Source organism: Pelodiscus sinensis, chromosome 1 (genome assembly GCF_052426305.1).
Source record: "Pelodiscus sinensis isolate ZL-2025 chromosome 1, ASM5242630v1, whole genome shotgun sequence".
Taxonomy (NCBI): Eukaryota; Metazoa; Chordata; order Testudines; family Trionychidae; genus Pelodiscus; species Pelodiscus sinensis.
Window position 1 is genome coordinate 321,297,158 of NC_143052.1, and position 21,966 is coordinate 321,319,123.

At 42.1% G+C, this 21,966-nt stretch overlaps 2 protein-coding genes across 5 annotated transcripts in view; one reads left to right on the forward strand and one right to left on the reverse strand.

Annotated features, from left to right (window-relative positions):
• Positions 1-14,252, reverse strand: part of NPAT (nuclear protein, coactivator of histone transcription) — a 37,223-nt gene extending 22,971 nt beyond the window's left edge. Inside the window, exons 1-7 of one of the 2 annotated variants that reach the window (XM_089775706.1) lie at positions 14,088-14,252; positions 9,222-9,340; positions 5,034-5,094; positions 2,562-2,634; positions 1,975-2,015; positions 600-827; positions 12-93 (exon numbers count right to left, since the gene is read on the reverse strand). In XM_089775706.1, the coding sequence (XP_089631832.1) occupies positions 12-93; positions 600-827; positions 1,975-2,015; positions 2,562-2,634; positions 5,034-5,094; positions 9,222-9,340; positions 14,088-14,124 (641 nt within the window). In that variant the 5' untranslated portion in view covers positions 14,125-14,252. Of the gene's footprint in view, positions 1-11; positions 97-599; positions 828-1,974; positions 2,016-2,561; positions 2,635-5,033; positions 5,095-9,221; positions 9,341-14,087 lie in introns of both variants that reach the window. The other variant, XM_089775705.1, reaches the window with a different exon arrangement.
• Positions 14,253-14,254: 2 nt separating this feature from the next.
• The window catches only part of ATM (ATM serine/threonine kinase), a 145,629-nt gene continuing 137,917 nt past the window's right edge, over positions 14,255-21,966 (forward strand). For all 3 annotated transcript variants that reach the window (XR_016348560.1, XR_016348561.1, XM_089775703.1), the window contains exons 1-3: positions 14,255-14,377; positions 21,265-21,369; positions 21,446-21,558. Coding sequence is in view for 1 of the 3 variants with exons in the window: in XM_089775703.1 (XP_089631829.1) it covers positions 21,298-21,369; positions 21,446-21,558 (185 nt within the window). In the remaining 2 variants the exon portion in view is untranslated. The remainder of the gene's footprint in view (positions 14,378-21,264; positions 21,370-21,445; positions 21,559-21,966) is intronic.

The following is a 21,966-nucleotide window of genomic DNA, read 5'->3' on the forward strand; positions in this document are numbered from 1 at the left end:
GGAACATTCACCTTTTTCGTCTTCCTGGAGATAACAAGCTTGAATGAAATCTTCGTTCTTGAGATCCAGGAACAAGAATATGTATAGAATCTCCTGCTTTAAAAAAATAATATGGGGGATACAAACATATTTTCTTATGGTGCTACAAGAATTTGGGATTGCATACTAATATCCTTATCAAGATCTGATTTTCAATCCCCACTCATCTTGTGAGCAGATTACATGCATCATCATACAAAGTGTAAAATTCTATTCACAAAATCTGACAAAAGCATCCAGATACAACTCAAGTCTCTAATCTTTACTGGGGATGTTAGGTGCATACTGAAGGATGTGAATACAAACTGTTTTATGCACCTGTGAGCCACCAACGCACATGTGGCCATACTAGTATGTAAATTAAACAATAATCTCTTTCTCCATTGTACCATCCTCTTATTCTTAATGTCTGACTTGGTCTGGACACTAGTAAGAATCTGCAAAGCAGGAATTTCTCAAAGTAAGCTGCCTTTGTGTAAGATGAATATTGCATATTATAAAATAATTCCATCTATATACATATATTGAATAAAAAATAATCAGTAATAAATATAACTTACTGGTGACATTATTTTCCTGTGTTTGGGACTGCTGTGCAAATAAAGTGTTCAGTCTTGTCTGTGATGCACTTTGATTTACTGTTGGTCTGTGAATAATTTGGGTAGTTGCCATACAAGAGGAATTAAGTTGTCCTGTCTGGTGGGCTATAGACAACAATCCTGAGGTTGGAGCAGCTGACTGAAGCATTCTCTGCCTTTTCATTTCTGCAATTCCACTTCTTGTTCGTGCTGAGGAAAGTAAAGGCTTACAATGAGATCCATTATTGGATATTTTGAAGAAGCAGTTGATTTTCCAAACAATAGCCATCATTGCTTTAAGTAATTATGGGAACCCCAATAAGTCCAACTTCTCTTTTAAAACATGAATGCAGCAGGGAGACAAGAAATGGGGTATAATAGTACAGTAGCTTCTTCAAGAACTTTCCCGTACAAAGTTATTGTATAACTATGTTAGTTTGAAACCGGTATGGTAAAAGCAGAATAGGTGACTAGTGTGGTCACAGTTAAACCAATATAAAGGTGCTTATGTCAGTATAATTTATTCCTATAAGTTTCTAGACATCTTCATTGCAGCATAACTGCATGCACGATAAGGGCTGCACCAATTTTACTGCATTGATAAAAACCTCACATCTCTAACTGAAATAGTAAAACCAGTATATACACTGAATGAAACCAAGCCTGAAAAACTTAAGCTTTAGGACAGTGTTTCTCAAACTGTGGTCTGCGGAGCCCCAGGGCTCCGCAAGACATCTCCAGGGGCTCTGCGAGGTTGATAAACTGGAAACATCGATAGGTACAACACATACAATCAGTAGACCGCTGGGGCTCTGCATAAGTATCATATATACAATCAGTGGACCGCTGGGGCTCCGCATACATTTTTACGCATGTAAAGGGCTCCGGAGCCCAAAAAGTTTGAAAACCGCTGCTGTAGGAGATTCCCAGAACAATAGGCATTGTAATTGTGTCCGATATAGGCAATGGGTTTGAGAGATTCAAGAGCAAACTATATCTATATTTAACATTTGGTTTTCTCACAAGCATTTCTGAGTAAAGACTTGCAAGCCATGAGGTTTATTCTGGAGATTGTGAAAATAAAATAATTTTTCCTTTTAGATGATCACTTAGTATATCTTCCACAGAAGTGAATAATTTTCGACAACCTATCTTTTTATATTGTTTTTCCACTTTCTAGTGAGACAAGACTGCAGTTAGATTGCTCATGTTTTCAGTTACATTTGAACCATCAATAAATAAGCTTAAGGGAGTAGAAAATAGTTGATAGTCTTTTGATAAGAAATAGGCCTCAATCAAAAGCAACTCTGAACTTGAACCCATTTATTATATCCACATAATTCAGTTAGATACCTACTCCTTTGATTAGCAGAAAATCCTGCAGAATTCTGCATACTCCTACAAAATAAGATAAAGAAATCAAAATAGAGACAACACACTCTGAACACTCTAAAGATAAGAAGATTCATTCTATAGTTATGCATTTATTAGTTTATATGCTAGTCACATACTGGTTTGGCAATGTTTCTGGATTCAGCATGTATTTGTTATAATGATTAACATAAATAAGCTTTTTAAGTGGAATCCATTATCAAATTAGTTTGAATTTTGGGATCAATAACCATGGCAACTACAGTACCTTATTATATGATACTAAGGCTATATCTTACATAGGCCAAGGAAACTACATGTGCACTTTCCTATCTGTTTTCTGTAGCTAGTACAGATGGAGCCTGTACAATTCTAAGATTCCCACTCAACCACTTAATGTCAAATGCAGATTCTTTCCTGCCATTTCACAGAGAATAAAATCTACAAAATATCCTTATTACCCTTCGTGTATGCTAAAGAAATGTGATGTGAAGTAAAAGAAAGCTAGGAGTAGATAATCTCATTTTAAAGGAAAGTATGTACTCTCTTCTTTATTTCAACATTACAAATTACCTGATTTGAGAAAGAGTGTAGTCTAACTTCTTCCACAAAGATGACATGATTGCAGGAACTTCATTTGTTGTTTCTTTAAAAAAAAATGATGAATACATTCATCAGAAAGCTAATAGGTAGCCTGAGAAATACTGTGTCAGAAATCTAGTGCAATACAATCAAGAAGTACTGTAAGTAAAATTTTCAGCAGTACCTAAGCAACTTAGGAACCCAAGTCTCGTTGTTCGAAGTGACTGAGGCATTATAAGTCTGTAGGATTTAGGCTCAAGTGCCTAAATTACTTCTAAAAATTGGATTTATGCCCATAAATTGCTTGAGTACTTTTGAAAAAAATTGTCTATTTATAGCCTTTTGCAGCAATCACAGCTTGTTTTGAGAAATCACTTAGGGAAGATAACATGCTTGAAATTTGAAAACAAATGAAAAGGAGGAAGAATCTCCAAGCAGCTAAAATTACAGAAAAGACTAAAAGTCCAAATTAAACTCTTGTACACACTAGGTCTGAGCTGGAGGTCTTTAGTACTTGGAGTTCAAAGCAAATTTAATGGGAACTGTGGGTGCTAAACAGCTCTCAGGATGAAACCCATACATACTACCTTTCTAATTTCCTTACCACATTATAGTATTTTCTTCTCACCTACTTTATTAGCTGAGTTTAAAGTCAGAGAAGCTCATGTCACCTTTCCCAGATTTAGCTGAACCTCTTTATAATGTTCTTTAGAAATGACAAATAAATGTTATAATGCTGCAATTCAATGTGTGCCTTATAACTACCTTTTTATTAAACATAACTAAATGAGGAAAACATTACAAATATATTCAAGACATGGCACTTATTTACACAGCGATCTAAGGTCTCCCCAAATCTCACAAAGCATCAGCAGAACAAAGAAAAACCAAAGTCTGGTCACTTGCACAGATGTTAATGGTGAACAAATCTAGGTGAATGACAGACCTTTATTAGTTACTTTCTTTAAAAAACAGTTGCACTTTTCTCTCTCCTATCCGCACAACATGTTAATAATTCATTTTGATTTTTTTTTTAAAGAGGACTTAAGGAAATCAAGACAGGAAAGCCAAATTTCACACGCATACTGCAAGTCTCCTCTGGTTATTTTTTCTGTTTTTGTATATAAACTCATGGTGTCCAACATGCTAGCCACTAGCCACATGTGGCTATTTGTCTGGTTGAGTGTGGCTAGCTGGCTTAAATAATGTGGCTAGTTCACAATAGCATTTTCAGAATAATGTGACCAGTCTGCTTCAGAACTAGTTGGACGCTACGGATATACAAAGTACACCTCTACAATCACGAGCCTACATTTATTGTATGGCTAATATGCACTTCTGTCAATAGCTACATTAAAGATTCTGTTCACATTTTTACTGAAAAAGCATGAACACGATTACTAGCTACAATAGTATGTATCTCTTTAAAATACTGATTAATTTAACAACTATTTTTGCTATGGCAAAACCTAAAGGTTCCAACATAGACTGAGGATTATGTTAGGTACAGAAAGAGATAAATACTGTCTCTACTCCAAATTCTTCCTACTATATATTTTAGAAACGTGTGTCAGTCTATCTGTCCATTTGTCTGTGAGTCTGTTTGTTCAAGAACTCCTTCTAAATGGTAAGAGCTAGAACCACCAAATTTGGTATGCAATTTTCTCTTATCATAACTTAAAGCAAGGTCAGGGTTTGGTTATATCAGGATAATGGGATGTGCGTGGAATTCGATTGTTTCTCATAAAATAGAAAGGGAGAAGTCTGATGGGAGTGACAATAATACTGCAGAATGACCACCGGGGAGCAGCAAGGTGCCAGAGATGGGGACCAAGACAGGTATAACCTCATTATGCCAGCAGAGGACAGGGGTGGAGAAAGGGACAACTATCTACTACAGGAGACCCTCAAGATTTTTGGAATCACTATTCGCAGGTCTCTTCTGTCACCCCACTGCACCCTATCCCCCGGTTGGGGGAGCATGGCCTTCAAGAGGGCGGCATTGTCAGAAGGCAGCAGCTGCCAGGACCCCACCTCCCATAATCATTGTGAGAGCTGGAAGCCACAGAGAGTTCATCGTGGGGAGCTCAACAGAGGGACAGGAGCCGCCACTCCCAGTATTCATGGATTTTGCTATTTGCGGTGGTGACAGAGAGTTTGTCTGTTTGTGTGGGGGACATGCACACTTCCCCCGTCTGTGCCCACTGCAGCAGCAGCTCCCATGGACACAAACTTTCAATCTGGTCCCAAGCTGCTATAGTGACAGAGGGCTGGGGTTGTCCTCTCTCCCCAGAGCAGCCTGTGACCTGAACCTGTCATCCCCAGCCCCATCTCAAAACAATGATTTAAATGAAGAAAAATAAAACTTATTTGAGTGAAGGACCCAATCAACACAAGGTAAATCTTCTAATATATAAATGTACTGAAGTGCTGTACAGCAGATATCTGACTCTCAATGCTTACCTTTTGTTTTCATGGCAACATACTCATTAAGAATGGTTGTCAAATTTTTTCCAAACAAAGACTGAAAGAAAAAAGATCAGTATTAAAAAATCTTCATCATCAGCCTGTACTTTAGCTCTTCTATTACATTATTCAAACTATGAAAAAGACCCTGATTATGCTGCTCTCTCTTGAGGATGCCAAAAGTGCAATCAGGAGACAAAATGCATTCCTCAATAAAACTAGAAATTTTCAAGCGTACAGCCTTCTGCAGAGTAGTCATTTCAGGGTCTATCAGCCAAGAATACATTAACTTGCTTTTCTTTGCTCTTTTTATTACAGAGTTAGAGGCAGAAGAAAAGTTACACTGTGTCATTTTTTATTTTTAGAGAATAGCTGCAATATACAAGCAAGAGAAGGCCATCAGCCTGAAGCAGTACAACATGTTGCTAAGAAAAAATACATCTCAGGAAAGTTGCTGCAAAAAGTAAGAGGATTTTAGGTGACACACAGATTTTCAAATTACTGCTATCATTAGCTTCATTTTTTTGTCTTGTTTGATACTGGTAATCACCTATAGTCCTCTAATACTTGTTAAAATTGCTCTTGCAATATAAAGCATATGTATTCCAATGACATGTTGGTCCTATGGAATTTCCTATCACTTGCATTTAGAAACAGAAAAAAAATATTGGCAAGAAAAAGAAAATAATCTATTTATTTTCCACCCTAAAAGTTAAATAAATTAGAATTAAATATTTTTATTATATAGTATACCCACATAATCTTTTCTCCCTTTTGTTTGTTTACTTAATTCTTACTGGCCACAACTGATTTCCGAACTGACAGTTCAGTAGGCTAGTAACACATGACTAATTAAATGCTTATAACTTGTGTGACAGAATCAGGCCAGAGGGCTACAGGAGAGTAGCGGAGAAAAAATATATTAGCCCCAGATTATATAGGTCTCTGTTCCAGGGGTAGACCCACAAAGGCTAATGCAGAACCAGCAGGAGCCTGCTAGAAACAGTCAGAGCTATCAGGCCAATTAAAACACCTGGAAACAATTAGGAGGCTTCCAGACTCAAGGGAGTCAGACTAATTAGAACACCTGGGAGACAATTAAGAACTAGTTGAGACTGATTTAAAAAGGATTCCCTTCTGTTTGTTGAGTGTGTGAGGAAGGAGCTGATGAGAATAAATATGGTGAAGAGAAGAAAGTACAAGTAGGTGCTAAAAGGAAGAACTTCAGGTAAGGAAGGTACTGGGGAAGCGGCCCAGGAATTTGTAGCTGTCACATAGCTGTTACTAGAAACTAGAGGAGTTAAAATGAGCTTAATTAAGTAACTGTGTAATTGCTGAAAATTTCAGCAGTTACCTGGTGACTCTTGGGGGAGGGGGGTAGGCTCCCCACATGTATTGGCTCCCATCTGCCCCCCACACTACTGTCTGTGTAACAGAGGCAGCGGGGCAGGTGGTTTCCCAGGAGCCTACTGTAACTGTGAAGGTTAACCATGAAGGTTAATTTAATATATAAACACATTTGATGTCATTCCTGCTCTCCAGCAAGAAATTGTCAAGTTGACCAAGGATGCAGACTCTGAAGAGGAGGATATAGATGAGTTATGAGTCTCATACAGAGCAACTACAGCTCAGTCAATTCCTCATTTGTCATCAGCAATCAATATCCAAAGAAAGCAGGGATGATGACGACAATGACATAGGATAGGAAGCCAGGAGTCTAACAACAAAAATTCTCTCCAATTTTTTTGGATTGCTGGATGAGATGATGGAAACCATGCAATGTGATGATCCTTTTTGTAAACAGTCTGCCAAGTGTCCAGAGCTCTCAATGTTGGCCCTCTACAGGGAGTCCTAAATTTCAAAAATTCATACATAAGAGCAGATGCTGATAGTCTTTTTTTTTTTTAAGACATCTGCAAACTAAGGATGTTAACTAACTAATTGAGTAGTCGATGGAATTTCCATTGACTAATCAACTAGTTGATAGGCACTTCTGCATTTCTCACTCTGAAATGTATAAGAGCCCTCGCTGGGGGGAGAAATCCCAAATATACATACAAAACGATAAGGAATAATTTAGCTATTTCCACTTGAGAGATATTGGAGTCATTGTGGATAGTTTTCTGAAAATATCCACTCAATATGCAACAGCAGTCAAAAAAGCAAGCAACGTTAGGAATCATTTAAAAAGGGATAGAAAATAAGACACAAAATACCTTATTGCCTATATGCCCAGGGCTCGACAATTAATGTAATCTACTCGCCCGTGCCGAGTAGATTACAAGCCGGCACAGCCGCGTAGCATGGTCAGCCCATGCGTAGCACGGTCAGCGCATGCGCAGTGCGCTGAACCACGCAGCTGGCGAGTGGGGCTTGCCGAGCCCTGCGTATGACCATATCTTGAATACTGCATACAGATGTAGTCACCTCAGATCAAAAAAGATATATTTGTATTGAAAAAGGTTCAGAAAAGGGCAAAAAAATGATTAGGGGTTCGGAACAGCTGCCATATGAAGAGTAGGGACTTGAATTTTTCAGCTCAGAAAAGAGGAGACTAAGAGGGGATACAATAGAGATCTATAAAATTATTACAGGTATGGAGAATGTGAATAAAGAAAAGTTAGTTACTTGTTCCCATAACATAAGAACTAGGGGTCACCAAATGAAATTAATAGGTAGCAGGTTTAAAACAAACAAAAGGAAGTTTTTCTTCACACAGTGCATGGTCAGTCTGTAGAACTCCTTGCCGGAGGATATTGTGAAGACCAAGACTTTAACAAGGTTAAAAAAAGAACTAGATAAATTCATGAATGTTAGGTCCATTAATACTTATTAGACGGAACGGGTAGGAATGGTGTCCCTAGCCTCTGTTTGTTAGGGGCTGGAAATGGATGATGGGAGAGGAATTGCTTGATGATTACCTGTTCTCTTCACTCCCTCTGGGATATCTGGCATTGGCCAGTTGGAAGACAAGATACTGGGCTAGATGGATCTTTGGTCTGACCCAGTATGGCTGTTTCTTGTGGTCTTATACTATATTAGGTATATCTCCATATTATTTTCTCAGAACTGGAAGGGACCTTGAAAGGTCATGGAGTCCAGACCCCTTCCAACAGCAGGACCAAGTACCATCTCTGACAGATTTGCCCCAGATCCCAAAATGGCCCCATCAAGGATTGAACTCACAACCCTGGGTTTAGAAGGCCAATGCTCAAACCACTGAGCTATCCTATGTGAATGGTATTAGTAAGTGTCTACATTTATTTTTTCAATATGTACTGTATGACTAGGAATGTTAAATTTAGATTAATTGGCTAGTCGAATAAGACGATGCAATTTGCATTGACTATTCAATTAGTCGATGAGGGCACCTCCACCTTTGAAGTGTACAAACAGCCACAGGACTGTTGCTACACTTCAAAGGCAAAAGCGCTGTAGGGGGCACAGGGCCAGCGTGGGAGTCAAGCAGTCCCCCACTAATCCCGTGCTCCCTACACAGCGTTTCAAAGCAGCAGCAGCACATGGAGCCCAGGGTCAGCAAGTGGGTACTGGTCCCAGGCCGCATGGAGCATTTCAAAGCGGCAGCACTGCGTGGAGCCCAGGGTCTGACCCTGGATTCTGTTTGGCACTGCTGCTTTGAAGCACCCCTCGCTCCCCCCTCCCTTTGCTGCCTCTTTCTGATAGATGCAGTAAGGGAGGAAGTGACTAGTCGACTACATCCCTATGTATAACCAGTCATTTTTTTTTAAAAGGTACCCTGTTAGGTGAAAAGAGTATTGTCACAAACAATGCAGTAATGTTGTGAATGCATTTTCCCCCTTATTCCAATATTTCTTATGGAGAAAAAGCTCCCAGTATATCTCATTTTGTCCTTTTCAAGAATACAACCCCAATGTACATTGGGGATTCCATGTATTTTACTCTTAGATTTCCAAAGTTTTTAAGATATCTACCTTCAGTATTAACAATAATGCAGGAAAGAAACAAATGTTCACATACAAATGTTTTGTGTTGCCAGACAAACGAAAGGTTACTATTTCAAACTATTCAAACATTTGGAACAGCATCTGCGTGGTGGATACATATAGCTTTCTCACATTCGAGAAGTGTAGAAATCCATGTGAAGTTATAATAAATTATCGGATTTTCAGATTATGCCACAATTAACTTTACAGTTGAACTCACCAGTAAACAAGCCGGAACAAATCCTTCCTCTGTATAGTGCTCAGCATATTCTTTTAAATCTGAGCTTTCCAATATAAATTCACGGCAGGTAGCTAAAAGCTTTTCCTGTTGTAAATACCCTACAACAGGAAAGACAAAGTTTTGAATTTTTGTTAGCTGTCTTTCCATGCTACATTTAGTAGATGTGTGTACTGTAGTTTTATCAGAATTTTGACATTAATTAAGAAAGCTCATATGGCAACTATCTATGGACTCATGACAAACACTAAAAATAAACTGTATTTAGAAAATAGCTCCTTTCCCACACATTTTTCTAATTATCAAAGTTGACATGTAACATTGACAACACTGCTCTATATAAATCCAAATAAAGCTACTTTCAGACAAAGTAATTAAGAGTACCACCTAAGAAAATAGAGACTTATGCATAGCTCTGTTTCTGTATAAACCATAAAGACAAGAAAATAACAATTCTTGCCAAGAATGGCTGACAAGGTGAGCAATACATAGTAAAGCCCTGCAAATCAGTAGACATCAGTTTCTGAATCCATGAAGGGCTCAACACTTGAGCTAAAATTTGCAGTTATCAATTAAATGGAATGCTACAATTTTTATAAAATGATTTACCATACAACAATCAAGATTATACATGCATATATTACAGTTTCAAAACAACAAAACAGGACAGCCTTAAAACCTGTTAAGATTTTTTCTAAAAGATTATCATTACTAGCATAAGACATAATTGGAAAAGTAATGTACGTCCATACTGTAAACTTCATATTGAGTAGAAGTACCAACAGTCACTTGTGTATTTGTGTACCTACGGTACATTAACATGATACAGACTGAAATTTCTACCCCAAAAATATCTCCAAACTTCAGAAAGTGTGCATAATTATTTAACTTCATTTTAATGCTGAAATTCTTTCAGGAACTAAAAAGAGTAATTTGAATGTAGGATTCGAACACAGAATCACAACAATTAGTATGCAATTTTGTCTATTCCATGCCAGGACAGATTTGTCCCTTATGTTACACAGATGGTACTTTAGCCACTCTAGTTTTAAGTGTCTCTGATGGGATTACAATCCCAAACATCTACCTCTAGCTTTCTTTTGAAATACCATTCCTAGAACTGATAGAAAGATTAGATCAAATCAAAGTATTCTTCTTTCTTTCCCACAGCAGAGTTCAATATATACTGTATCAAATACAAGTTACCCCTCACATCAATTAAAAATGCTGAAACTGACCAGCGGCTGAGGCAGAGCTGCTCTGCCCCGGGGCTTCCTGGAATCAGCCGCTGATCAGTTTCAGCAGCGGCTGACTTGGACGCCTGGGACAGAGCAGCTGGGGTGCTGCTGGGTTGGTCCAGTAGTGCCGCACCTCGGCGCTGTGGGACCAACCCGGCAGCCCCCCAGCTGCTCTACCCCAGGCGTTGGCGAGAAAAGCCTGGTCTGCTGGGGGGGGGGGCGCACTAGCTGGTCTGCTGGGGGGAAGTGCCCCCCGCGCCGCCAGAGGTGGCAACAGTGGGGGAGGCACCCCGCAGTAGCGGGGGGCCCCCCCGGTTCGTAACTAGGGGTCCGACGTTAGTTGGACCGACTTAACCCCGGGGACTAGCTGTATAGACATTCTGATCCAGGGCTAGAGGTTCAACTCTGAATCCTGGGCAAGGAGGTAGGTTTCAACGCTTGAACTGAACTGCAGTGTGAGCCCAAGTATGTTGTAGACCAATGCTGCTGCCACACAGACAAAGGGTTTAAATTGTAATGTAAACATACTCAACAGCTACATGGGAAGACAGCATGCTTACATTAATAAACACACAGAGTTATGTTAAATATTCAAGTTGCAAAATCAAACACTCAAATACCAGGATTAAGGTTGCACTTGTCCAACTGCAAGTAAATATTCTGATATAACCTTTAAATCATATACTGCTTTTTTTCCCTAAAGGACCCCTGCCTTATTCAGCACATTGGAGGAACAGTGCTCAATTAATGAGCAGCTATCAATTTTTTTCCCTTTGTGGTTCAATGTGTGGTCCCAGGGCTTGTTTACTGCAAACCACCAAACCATGCACTGAATACAAAATTGTCATCTTCAGCTTTTCTATGGTGGCTTCAAATTATTTAGTCCTTTATAAACACTAACAAATTTATCTTCACAAAACACAAAGTGCAAGAGGTAGGAGGTATTGAGAGCACAAGAGAGAGAGTCTCCCTGCTCTCAGACCTAGGGATGTAAAATCCTATTCAATCAATTAACCACTTAAATGAGGTGAGTAGGGAGGCACCTTCCACGTACAGTGCAGTGGGCTGCTCCAGCCAGGCTCAGCCCACCGCCGGTAGAAACTGTCTGGGCGAGGCTGGTGGCCTGCCCTGGGAAGGGAGTTGTTCCTGCCTAGCCAGTTTACTGGTTAACCATTGACATCCCCACTCAGTTATGGTTCAGAGCACTGTAGCAGCACACCTGAAGAAGAGGAAAATTGCAGGGAAAGTTCTCCTCAGTCTCTGCAGCCCTGGATTGGAGCACATGTAATCACCATAATCTGCATTGTCTGCAGAGACTCATCTAGAGACTTTCAGAGACAAAGCATGAGCTGCATGGGCAATGGGTGAATACTATCTTGGGGAGGATAGCCCCCCAGCTCTCCCACACCGGCTGTTAGCTCCTGCCCTATACCCCTCACCTCCACTGTGGCTACGGGTCTCTCCCCCAAGCTACCACATGTTCTTTGCAGATGAGCTCAAAAGCAGGAACAGCTTTCCCAGAGTGTTGAGTTGCCCCAGCCTCCCTGGCCACACAGCACAGGGAGCGCATGCAAATGCTGCCCCAGCCTTGGAGCACAGGGAGGCTTAATAACAGAGCCCCAGACTTCCTGGCCCTGGAACACAGGGAGGCTGGGCAGTGTGGCTTCAGCCTCCTGTAGCCTCTTAATCCACAGAGTATTGGGAGGGCAGTACCAGCTGGGACCATCATGGCACAAAAGAGCCAGGCTAACTGCAGAGCAGGAAGCAGAAGGGGATGGAGTGTGGGCTGAACTACATCTGGCCATTTGGGGAGGCTCAGCCTTCCTCTGCCTCTGATACCCACCCCCCATGATGAGCTGCTGTAGTTTGAAAGCCAAGATTCTTTATGTATGAACTATAACAACTCATGTTCTCTGCAGATGAGCACAAAAGCAAGAACAGCTATCCTCACCAGTCAGTGACAAATGGTACATATAGACTACATGGCTCTGGCGACAGAGGCATGTAGATTAGGCTACCGGACATAGTAAAATGAAGCAGTGATTCAAATAATCGCCGCTTCATTTAAATTTACATGGCTGCCGTGCTGAGCCGACAAACAGCCGATCAGCTGTTTGTCGGCTCAGAGCGGCAGCCATGTAAATTTAAATGAAGCGGCGATTATTTAAATCGCCACTTCATTTTACTATGTCCGGTAGCCTAATCTACATGCCTCTGTCGCCAGAGCCATGTAGTCTAGACGTACCCAAACTCAGTGGGACTGGCATGTGCCATCTCATCATCACAAAGAAGTTTAGAGGGGATGGATCACATTTAGTGAAGATGGACTCTCTAAGGAATTTCTGCCAAAGTAATAAGTTTCTACTGAGCATGTTTGAGCTAAATTTTTTCAGAGGCGTACTGCAATAGCTTATTAACTATACATACTATTTTTCATAAGTATATAAATGATCATGTCCTTGACAGCAGGCAATTTCTTTCCAAACTTCAAGCCCGTTAGTCCAAAGCATGGCAACGTTACATGCTCAATAAAAAAAAGTCTGACATTCTAAAAATTCTGGGTCACCCACAATGCTTCTTATATGCAGATGTTTAGTTAGATCTCATTCAACAGATTTTTTCAGAAAGATACAAGAAAACATGAGATCTTTATAAATTTGTTTAAAACAATTTTGTTGGATTACACTCCTTGGGTAGTATAGGCTCCTTCCCCTCCCACAAATTAAGACAAAACCTATTAATGTTGTTTCACGTGTGTTAGCTTACATCTTGATAGACCTTTTTGCCTATCACAAGTCAACAGTGTTAAGACAAGGCCACAGATAGTAAAATCTTTGTGGCATAAATGTGTTCTCACAGATTGGGTGTTGCAACCAGATCCAGGAAAGGTCAGTGCTACTTTCTCTTTAGGAAAGGGGTGGGGAACCTAAAGCCTGGGGGTGCTTGGATCTGGCCTCCAAGGCCTGGGGCTCTTCCACCAGCATTGATGATCCAGCCTCCCCCAGCTTTACTCTTACAGGGCTGGAGCACAAAAAAAAATCTACTAGCCTGGGCCCTCCTAGGCTCTAGAGTGCAAGGGGAATGTCTTTCTCCTTCTCAGTCATGGGCAATATCAAAGGTTTTCTTTTGAAGTTTTTTTCCTTCGCTTCTAACATGTGTGCAGCCCAGAACCAGAAAAGCTTCCCCACCCCTGCTATAGGGCTGGGAGATGAGAGGGGAAGTCGTAAGTCTTTTCTTCTGTTGTAAGACGAGGGCACGAAGGGACCAGCCAGTGGCAGAGGCGCTCTGTATTGCTGCATTTTACACAGTCTCGACCACGTTGTCAGGGGCTAGTAAGTAACAACAGAGAAGCCTTATGTGGCCGCCCAAGGGCGCTCCCTTAATGCGCCCACAGATGGCCCGGGGCTCAGGTCTGCTACTCCCGCACGCAGCCAGTGTGTGTCGGTGGCGGAGCAGGGCAGAGCTCCGGGGTCTGTTAGGCCCCTACCCCAGGGAACGGCAGCTCGGGTCTCCCGCTCGTGACACAAGCGACGGCGGCAGCCCCGCACTACGGGCGCTGCCTGCAGAGCGGAGACGCGGCTGACGTGACCCGCCCGGTCCCCGGACTCACCCAGCACCAGCCGGGCCACGTCGGACGGCAGCAGCATGGCCCCCGTGGGGCTGGGCACGGCAGCGGCGGCGCCCGGGAGCGCAACCAACCAGCCCCGCCACCTCCGACTGCCAAGGCGCGGAATCGGAAATTCGACGGAGCCCCCCAGAATCCCTTCCGCCGGAAGGGCGCGCGTTTCCGCTTCCGGGTTCGCGCCAGGCGCGTGTGGCGCGGCGCAGGCGCACTCGTCTCTCGCCCTGTGGCAGCTCGTGGGTGTGGAGGCAGCGTGGGGACTAGAGACGCCGCCTGCGGTAACTGACTCCGGGCGCCGGGCGCGGACCAGCCTAACCCTGACCTCAGTTTCGCGGCTGCCTTGGTCCTACCGGGCTCTCCCCATCCCTGGTCGCCTCACGCTGACCTGCCTGCCCCCACCCCTCGGACCTGGGGTCCTTCCTGTCGGTCGCCCGCCTCACAGCCACTTCCCCGCCCCCTCACTGCCACTAGCCCCCAACCCCTCACAGCCCCCTCACTGCCACTATCTCGCCCCCCCCTCGCCCCATCTGCTGCCTCTCAGCCCCCTTCCTACTCTCCCCCGCCCCCCGCGGCCTCACAGCCCTCTCCGTGTCTTCCTCGTCATCCTCCCACTATGGATGTGAATGACTAGTCAATTATCTGATAAGCAGATAGTCCACAGGCTAGTTAGCTATTTGCTCCTCTCCCGCCCCCCCATCAAAAAGAAGCAGTAAGGGAAGGGAAGGGGAGAGGGATGGGGGATGCTACAAAGCAGCAGCGCCTTGCAGAGCCTGGGGTCAGCTGGGGACTCCCATCCTCCTTCCCCCCACCGATGACCCTGGGCTCCATGTGGCGCTGCTGCTTTGAAATGCTGTGCGAAGCTTGACACTGGGCTCCCCATGGCATTTAAAAGCAGCAGTGCTGCATGGAGCACGGGGTCAGCGGGGTAACTACTTCTACTTTAAAGTAGTCGCCAGAGGCAGAAGTGCCCTTATTGACTAATTGAATAATCAATGCAAATTACACTGATTATTCGATTAGCCAAATAATTGAAGTTTTACATCCCTGCTGCCTGCTTCACAGCCACTTCCCTGTTCTCCTGCCTCCTCTCAGCCCTCTCCCTGCTGCCCCCCCCCGCCTCACAGCCACTTCCCTTCTCCCCCTCAGCCACCCACCTCACAGTCATTTCTCTGTCCCACCCCCCGCCTCACAACCCTCTCCCTGCCCTCTCCCGCCCCTTCCCTCCTCCTCCCCCCTTGGCCAGCTGCCTTACAGTCGCTTCCCTGCCTCCTCGGCCGCCCACTTCATAACCACTTCCCTGCCCCAGCCCCCACCTCACAGCCCTCTCCACCTCCCCCCCACTTGGCTGCCTCACAGCCTTCTTCCTGCAACCTTGCTCCCTCTGCCACTTCCCAATCATCTCCCTGCCCCCACCACTGGACTGCACACAGCTATCTGTCTTCCCCTCTGGAATTGGGCCCCTATCTCAGGTCACCTCATAGCCATTTCCCTTCCCGCCACCTCCTCACATCCTCCTGGTCTTGCCAGACCTGAATGCACCCCATCTAGGCTGCTTCACATTCACCTGCCTTCCTAGTCCCAGCCTTCCCACATCCTCCTGCCTTTTTCCTAAACCTGGATGCATTCTCTGCTCCCTCAGTTGCCTCACATTCTCCTGTCTGGGTCTGTGGGGCCTTCCTGGCTGCCTCACACCTTCCACCTAGCTAGTGGTATGGGGTGTTGTTTTCCCTCCCCTTTCAGTTTGACATGCGATGCTGTGTGGCTTGAACAGGGCACCATGGAGACTCATGTTTTTCCTTTAAGAACATCTGGGTCAAATGGGCATAGCTCACAATAAAATGCATTTTCCTAGCTACTAATCCTCCAGGTTAAGCTTTATCTGACAGTTAAGCTGTTACCCGCTCCCTCTCCCACTCCCCCCACACGATCTCTAATAAAGATTCTGCAGGTCAAACAAGTCTCTGTTGCACTGATTATAAATCTTTCCTTTCAGGGAGGTTACACAAGTAAAACTGAGGACAAATTTGCCCCTGCACTTGAAATTTAGTTCTGTGCTTATTCAGAATCACAGTAGAATCGAGCTCACTCAGTTGTAATTGTAATGGTGTGGAAGTGGAAAGGTTAGCTAGTAAAAAGTGTAAACAAAAATATTTGTTTTTGGATGAAGCCAAATGTACCCTAAATACAAAACAAGAAGCAGATCTGATACATATTCACTATCCTCTTTCCTATCTCAGTATATAAAATAACAAAGGAAATGTTTCTCTTTCTCTTGCTTCCTGGCCAAAAGGATGAAGAGACTGATTAGTTTATTAGGTTTTCTAATGTATAGTATACATCTGAGAACCTTATTGGGGGGCTCCTAACTTGAAGAAATTTGTTTTACTTTCTCATGACATAAAAAAAATCTTCCATGCAAATCTAGGGCATCCACTTTGAAATGCCAAAGACCTCATTGTCCACTGACAAGATGCTTAATTATGCTAATTAAGTGTACATAGCCATCACGTTACTTTATTTTGTAGTCTCTTTGATATAGAAATAATTTGTTGCTTAAGTTCACTGGCAACAGGATCTTAGAGAGGTTTGACTTTATTTGTAGCCTCAAGTTACACAAAAAGGTCAGTTAAAGCTTGAATTATAGGACTGTTATAGGTGTCAGACACCTGTTCTAGTATATTCTTTGTTTTGAGTCTTCTTGGTTTAAGTCAATGTGGCAAAAATGTTCCTGATCAATCTGATAGTATGCTATGTCTAGTTTTACTGTTATTACAAATTATTTTATATTTGTGCCTGATTTCTTTTTTTTGTAAGTAGTATGCAAATATTAAATGTAAATTTTGTCTAATTAAAACAATTGTAAAGTCAGAGGCTGTTTGAAAGGATATTTGTCAAGTCTTGCTTTATCTTAAACTCTTTCTGCTCCTGCTTATAGTAAGTGCTGTAATTAGTTTCTTTCTGGGAATTTTTAATTTCTGTTTATTACAAATTAAATGTTGTGATGAGCTTCATATATGCTAAATATGAGAAAAAAGTATATAAAAACAGGAAATTCCCAGTGACATTGTGACTTCTAAGTTCTTTTTCTAAATCTAAATGTCTAAATCGTTTTAAAAACATGTTTCTTAAACCTATGACTAGTACAAATGTGTTCATGGGTGTTTTTTTTTTTTAAACCATTCCAATAGAAAGAATTGCTTTCTAATAAACATTCTCTGCTGTGTTTGTAGTCTAAGCATTTTTTCATTAAGAATGCCAAATAAAAATTTAACAATAAGTAAAAGTGAAATTGATTAAAGAATATATGCATTTTCATTGCCTAAATTCAGGAGAATATAAAACCAATAGCCTAAATAATGTGGGGGGAGAGGAGGAAGCTGTTGAGTTTTCAAAGTTTGTTTCAGTTTCATTAATCTGAGGTGCTATTCATATTGGCAACACATTTGTTTACATATGATTTAAATTGATAGAGATTTTTCCAAGGTTTTCCGCTGCAATGTTAAGACTGTTACATTGCACTTACTGTATATTTTACAATAAGTATTTGGAACATATGAATTGCCATAGTGGACTATGCCAGCAGTCTATGCATTCCAGTAGTAGGTCTCTGAATAGCAGTCGTTCCACGTCAGGTGCCAGAAACTCTGGGATGGACATTATGGCCAGAAGGGGAGTAGAGCTGAGAGAATAATTTATTTTTGTTACTAGCTCTCACCATTTAGTGGTTGATTTATGCTCAGGAACATGAAAGTTAAATTATTCTTATAAATTTATGTATGTATTATAACTGTTTTTTCATATTATCCATGCAAATAAATAATCTGTAACTGTAAGAGGTTTTATCTTGAAGACATTGAGGAAAGGCTTGGAGAAATTAGTTTTTAATTTCGTAGTGAAAGTGATTGTTTCTGTGATAATTCCTGAGGGAGTGAGCTCTATAATCTAATCTGACTCCTGGAAGTTCTGTTTCCTCTATTGGTTAAAGCGGTGAGGAGTCCTGTGGCACCTGAAAGACTAACTGAAGTGTTGGAGCATAAGCTTTCGTGGGCAAAGACCCACTTTGTCAGATGCATGTAGTGGAAATTTCCAGAGGCAGGTATAAATATGCAGGCCAGAATCAGGCTGGAGATGACAAGGTGGATCCAATCAGGGAGGATGAGACCCACTTCTAGTAGCTGATCTGGAGGTGTGAATTCCAAGAGAGGAGAAGCTGCTTTTGTAGTTAGCAAACCATTCACAGTCTTTGTTTAATCCGGAGTTGATTGTGTCAAATTTGAGATGAACTGTAGCTCAGCAGTTTCTCTTTGAAGTCTGGTCCTGAAGTTTTTTTGCTGCAGGCAAATATTCTGGAAATTTCCACTATATGCATCTGACGAAGTGGGTCTTTATCCACGAAAGCTTATGCTCCAACACTTCAGTTAGTCTATAAGGTGCCACAGGACTCCTCGCCGCTTTTGCAGATTCAGACTAACACGGCTACCCCTCTAATACCTGTCTATTGGTTAAGGATTTTGTGGTTGTAGTACAATATAGCTGTAATGACAGTTCAAGTTTATAGAGGTAGAGACAGATTGTCTTGAGTAGCTGGGGTGAAGAATATGGAGGGTTTTGAATATCAGGATATAGACCATGAGCTAGGTGCATATTTATCAGGACCCAGTTTACAGTAGGGATGCAAAATCCTGTTTAATCAGTAAACTGGTTAAATGTTTAACCAGTTAACTGATTAAATGAGGGTGGGTAGAGGGGGCCACTGAAGCCTGGCTGGTCTGGAACAGCCCTCCTGCCCACCACGTCTGGCCTGGATTGGTCCCTGCCCCCTGCGGTACGTAGGGCTGGTCTGTCCGGCTAGAGGCTCCCACTCACAGTGTGCTGCTCCAGCTAGGCCCACCACAGACCGGGGAGGCAGCTCTGGCCAGGCTGCAGCACCCATCGCTGTTAACCATTCACATCCCTCACTGGTATATTGTCCAGTTTTGTAGAACTATGGAACAGAGTTCAAAGGAACGCCATAAAATGATCCAAGTTCTGGAAAAGACGACTGATGGTTACAAGTTTAAGGACTCTATTGCAGAGCTGAGTAAAAAAAATATATATTTTTTTCTGAATAATACATTTGCTGGAAAATGCATTTGTGGGAAGCACCAAAACTTTGTGAATTTGGGTCAAATTCAGCAATCCCCCCCCCAACCACTTTTTTTCCCCAGAAATGTCAAAACATTTTTGCATTTTCTAAACTGCTCCTTTCAGTATTTCTTTAAAAAAATCAATGTTTTCAAAATACTTTGGTTGACCCCACCAATATTTTTCTGTTTTGTGAGAAAATCATACATAGTTTAGTATCAGTTTAAAATAATCATGATTGGCCAAGTCAATGTCAATAAGATAGGTCAGTGTTAATGAGATGGTTAGCACAGAAGCAGTAGGCTTTTTTCCCTGCCATGAGTACTTGGGCATCCTGTAGCAATAAGAACCCAGAGGCTGCCATTTAACAGTCAAGAAGTTAGATCCTCTTGATAGTGTATGACAGTTTTTCAAAGTTATTCCCTTTTCCTTTTAGCATTATCTTAGGCTTTGTCTACACTGCAGGGTTTGTGCAAGAAGCCTTTTGCGTAAAAGTTCTTGCGCAAAAACTTCTTGTGCAAAAGCACGTCCAGACCTCAAAGTGTATCGCAAAAGTGATGCGGTTTTGCGCAAGAGAGCGTCCATACTGCATGAATGCATTTACAGAATGGCCATCAGAGCACTTCTGCTTTTTCCGATAGGGGTTTCTTGTGCAAAAACCCCTGTGGAGCGTCCACACCTGCTTTTTTGCACAAGAGTTGTAGCGCAAAAAAGAATTATTCCTCATGGGGAGAGGAATAACTCTACTGGCAAAAACCCTCTGATCTGTCGATTTTCTTGAGCAAAAACATACTTGAGATGTGTACCCTCTGCTGTTTTTTGCGCAAAAACCTTGTAGTGTAGACAGCTTCAGTCTTGCCTGGGAGGGACTTTAGATGGCCGGGCTGGAGCGCCATTGCCAATAGCGAGCCAGGCACCCCTAAGTTGAAGCAATCCCCTGCCAACAGCAGGCAGGAGACTGTTCTAGTCCCTGCCAGTTAACTGTTACTAGTAAGCTTTACCCAGTAAGAGCGGTGCTTACCAGTTAACTGGTTAACCATTTTCATTCCTAGTCAGCTCTACAGTTACCAACTTTATAATAGCAGAAAACTGAACACCCTTGTCCCACTCCCTGTCTGAGGCCCAGCCCCGTCTCTGAGACGCTGCTCTACACTCACTCCAGCACTCCTCCTGTTGCTCACTATCCCCCACCCTCATTCTCTTTCACTGGGCTGCTTATGTCAGGCCTGGCTATTAGCCAGGATGGGTAGGAATAGTGTCCCTAACCTCTGTTTCTCTGGAGGTGGATGACAGGAGAGAGATCACATGAGGATTACCTGTTGTGTTCCCGCCTTCTGGGGCATCTGGTATTGGTCACTGTCAGCAGACAGAATACTGGGATAGATGGACCGTTAGTCTGACCCAGTATGGCCATTCTTATGTTGGTGGCACAGCAAGGCTAAGGCACACTGTCTGGATGCATGCTGCTTCCAGAGATGGCCAACATTTTTGGCCTGTAGGTGGAGGTGAAGCACAGCTTCCCAGGTAATTAATCAGCCCTGCCCAGTCAGAACTGACTAAGGTGGGGGGTGGGAGGGCTGATTAATCACCTGTGAAGCTGTGCTGCTGGGCAGCTTAGAGGGAGCAGTGGTGGCCAGCAGGTTCTGCATAGTGGTTGTGGTCTTGACCAATGGGAGCTGTGGAGCTAGGAGTGGTGGCCACATGCGGAGCTGTAGTATGTCCTTCTAATAAGATTATTTCTGATTTTGCTGGTCTTGTTCTTGATGGCTCACAAACCAGTTCAGATCCTGGTGATCCTCTCTGTGAAATAAAACGTAAATGTAAAAAATACCTATGTGTGTGAGACAGGATGACTACAAATTACAAACAGAAAGCAACTAAAATACCAAAACACTTCAGGTAAATTTTTAAAAAGATTTAAATTTGAATCTAGAATTTCATTATGCATTGCATTTCCTATCTTTTAAGCAGATTGGTTAGGTACAATAGTAAGGCAGTTTTTTCATCATGCGAATAATGGTTGGGTTTTTTTCATTTACAGATGCAATTTATTTATCTGCTGTGGAGCTGAACCATGAGTCTTGTGCTACATGAGCTGCTTGTTTGCTGCCGTCAACTTGAAAATGACAAAGTTACAGAGCGAAAGGTAATTAAAAACCTTTTTTGTGTCTAAAACAGTGGATTGGATGCATAATAACTTCTTCCTTGAATTACATTTTCAGAAGGAAGTTGAAAAATTCAAACGACTCATCTGTGATTCTGAAACAATTAACCAACTGGATCATAATTCTGACTCTAAACAAGGAAAACAACTGAACTGGGATGCTGTGTTTAGGTATCATTTTTATTTAAATTGCTGTCTTTCTCTTTGTACAAAACAGCACTATTTAATAGATTATCAGGTCAACATGAATATTTTTCCTACATCTGCAGATTGGATTCAGAATCTTGTCTGTCTACACGTATGAAATGTTTTAAAAGATTATTTTAAATTTACGTATTTTTAAAGATAGTTACATAAAAAATGTGAAATGGCTCAATGTAATAAATACCAGATACAGAAGATAGTAAGGCAGGGTCACTCCATGCTTTAATGTTTAAAATTGATTAAATAAAGTTGATTGCTAGTGTAGTTTTTGTTCAGTTTGTATCTTACAATAAGTACTAACTTAAATTACTTTTTTCTAACAAATATTTTCAGTTTGCGTCCAGCTTTCAATTTGCAGTTATTTGAATGTTTATA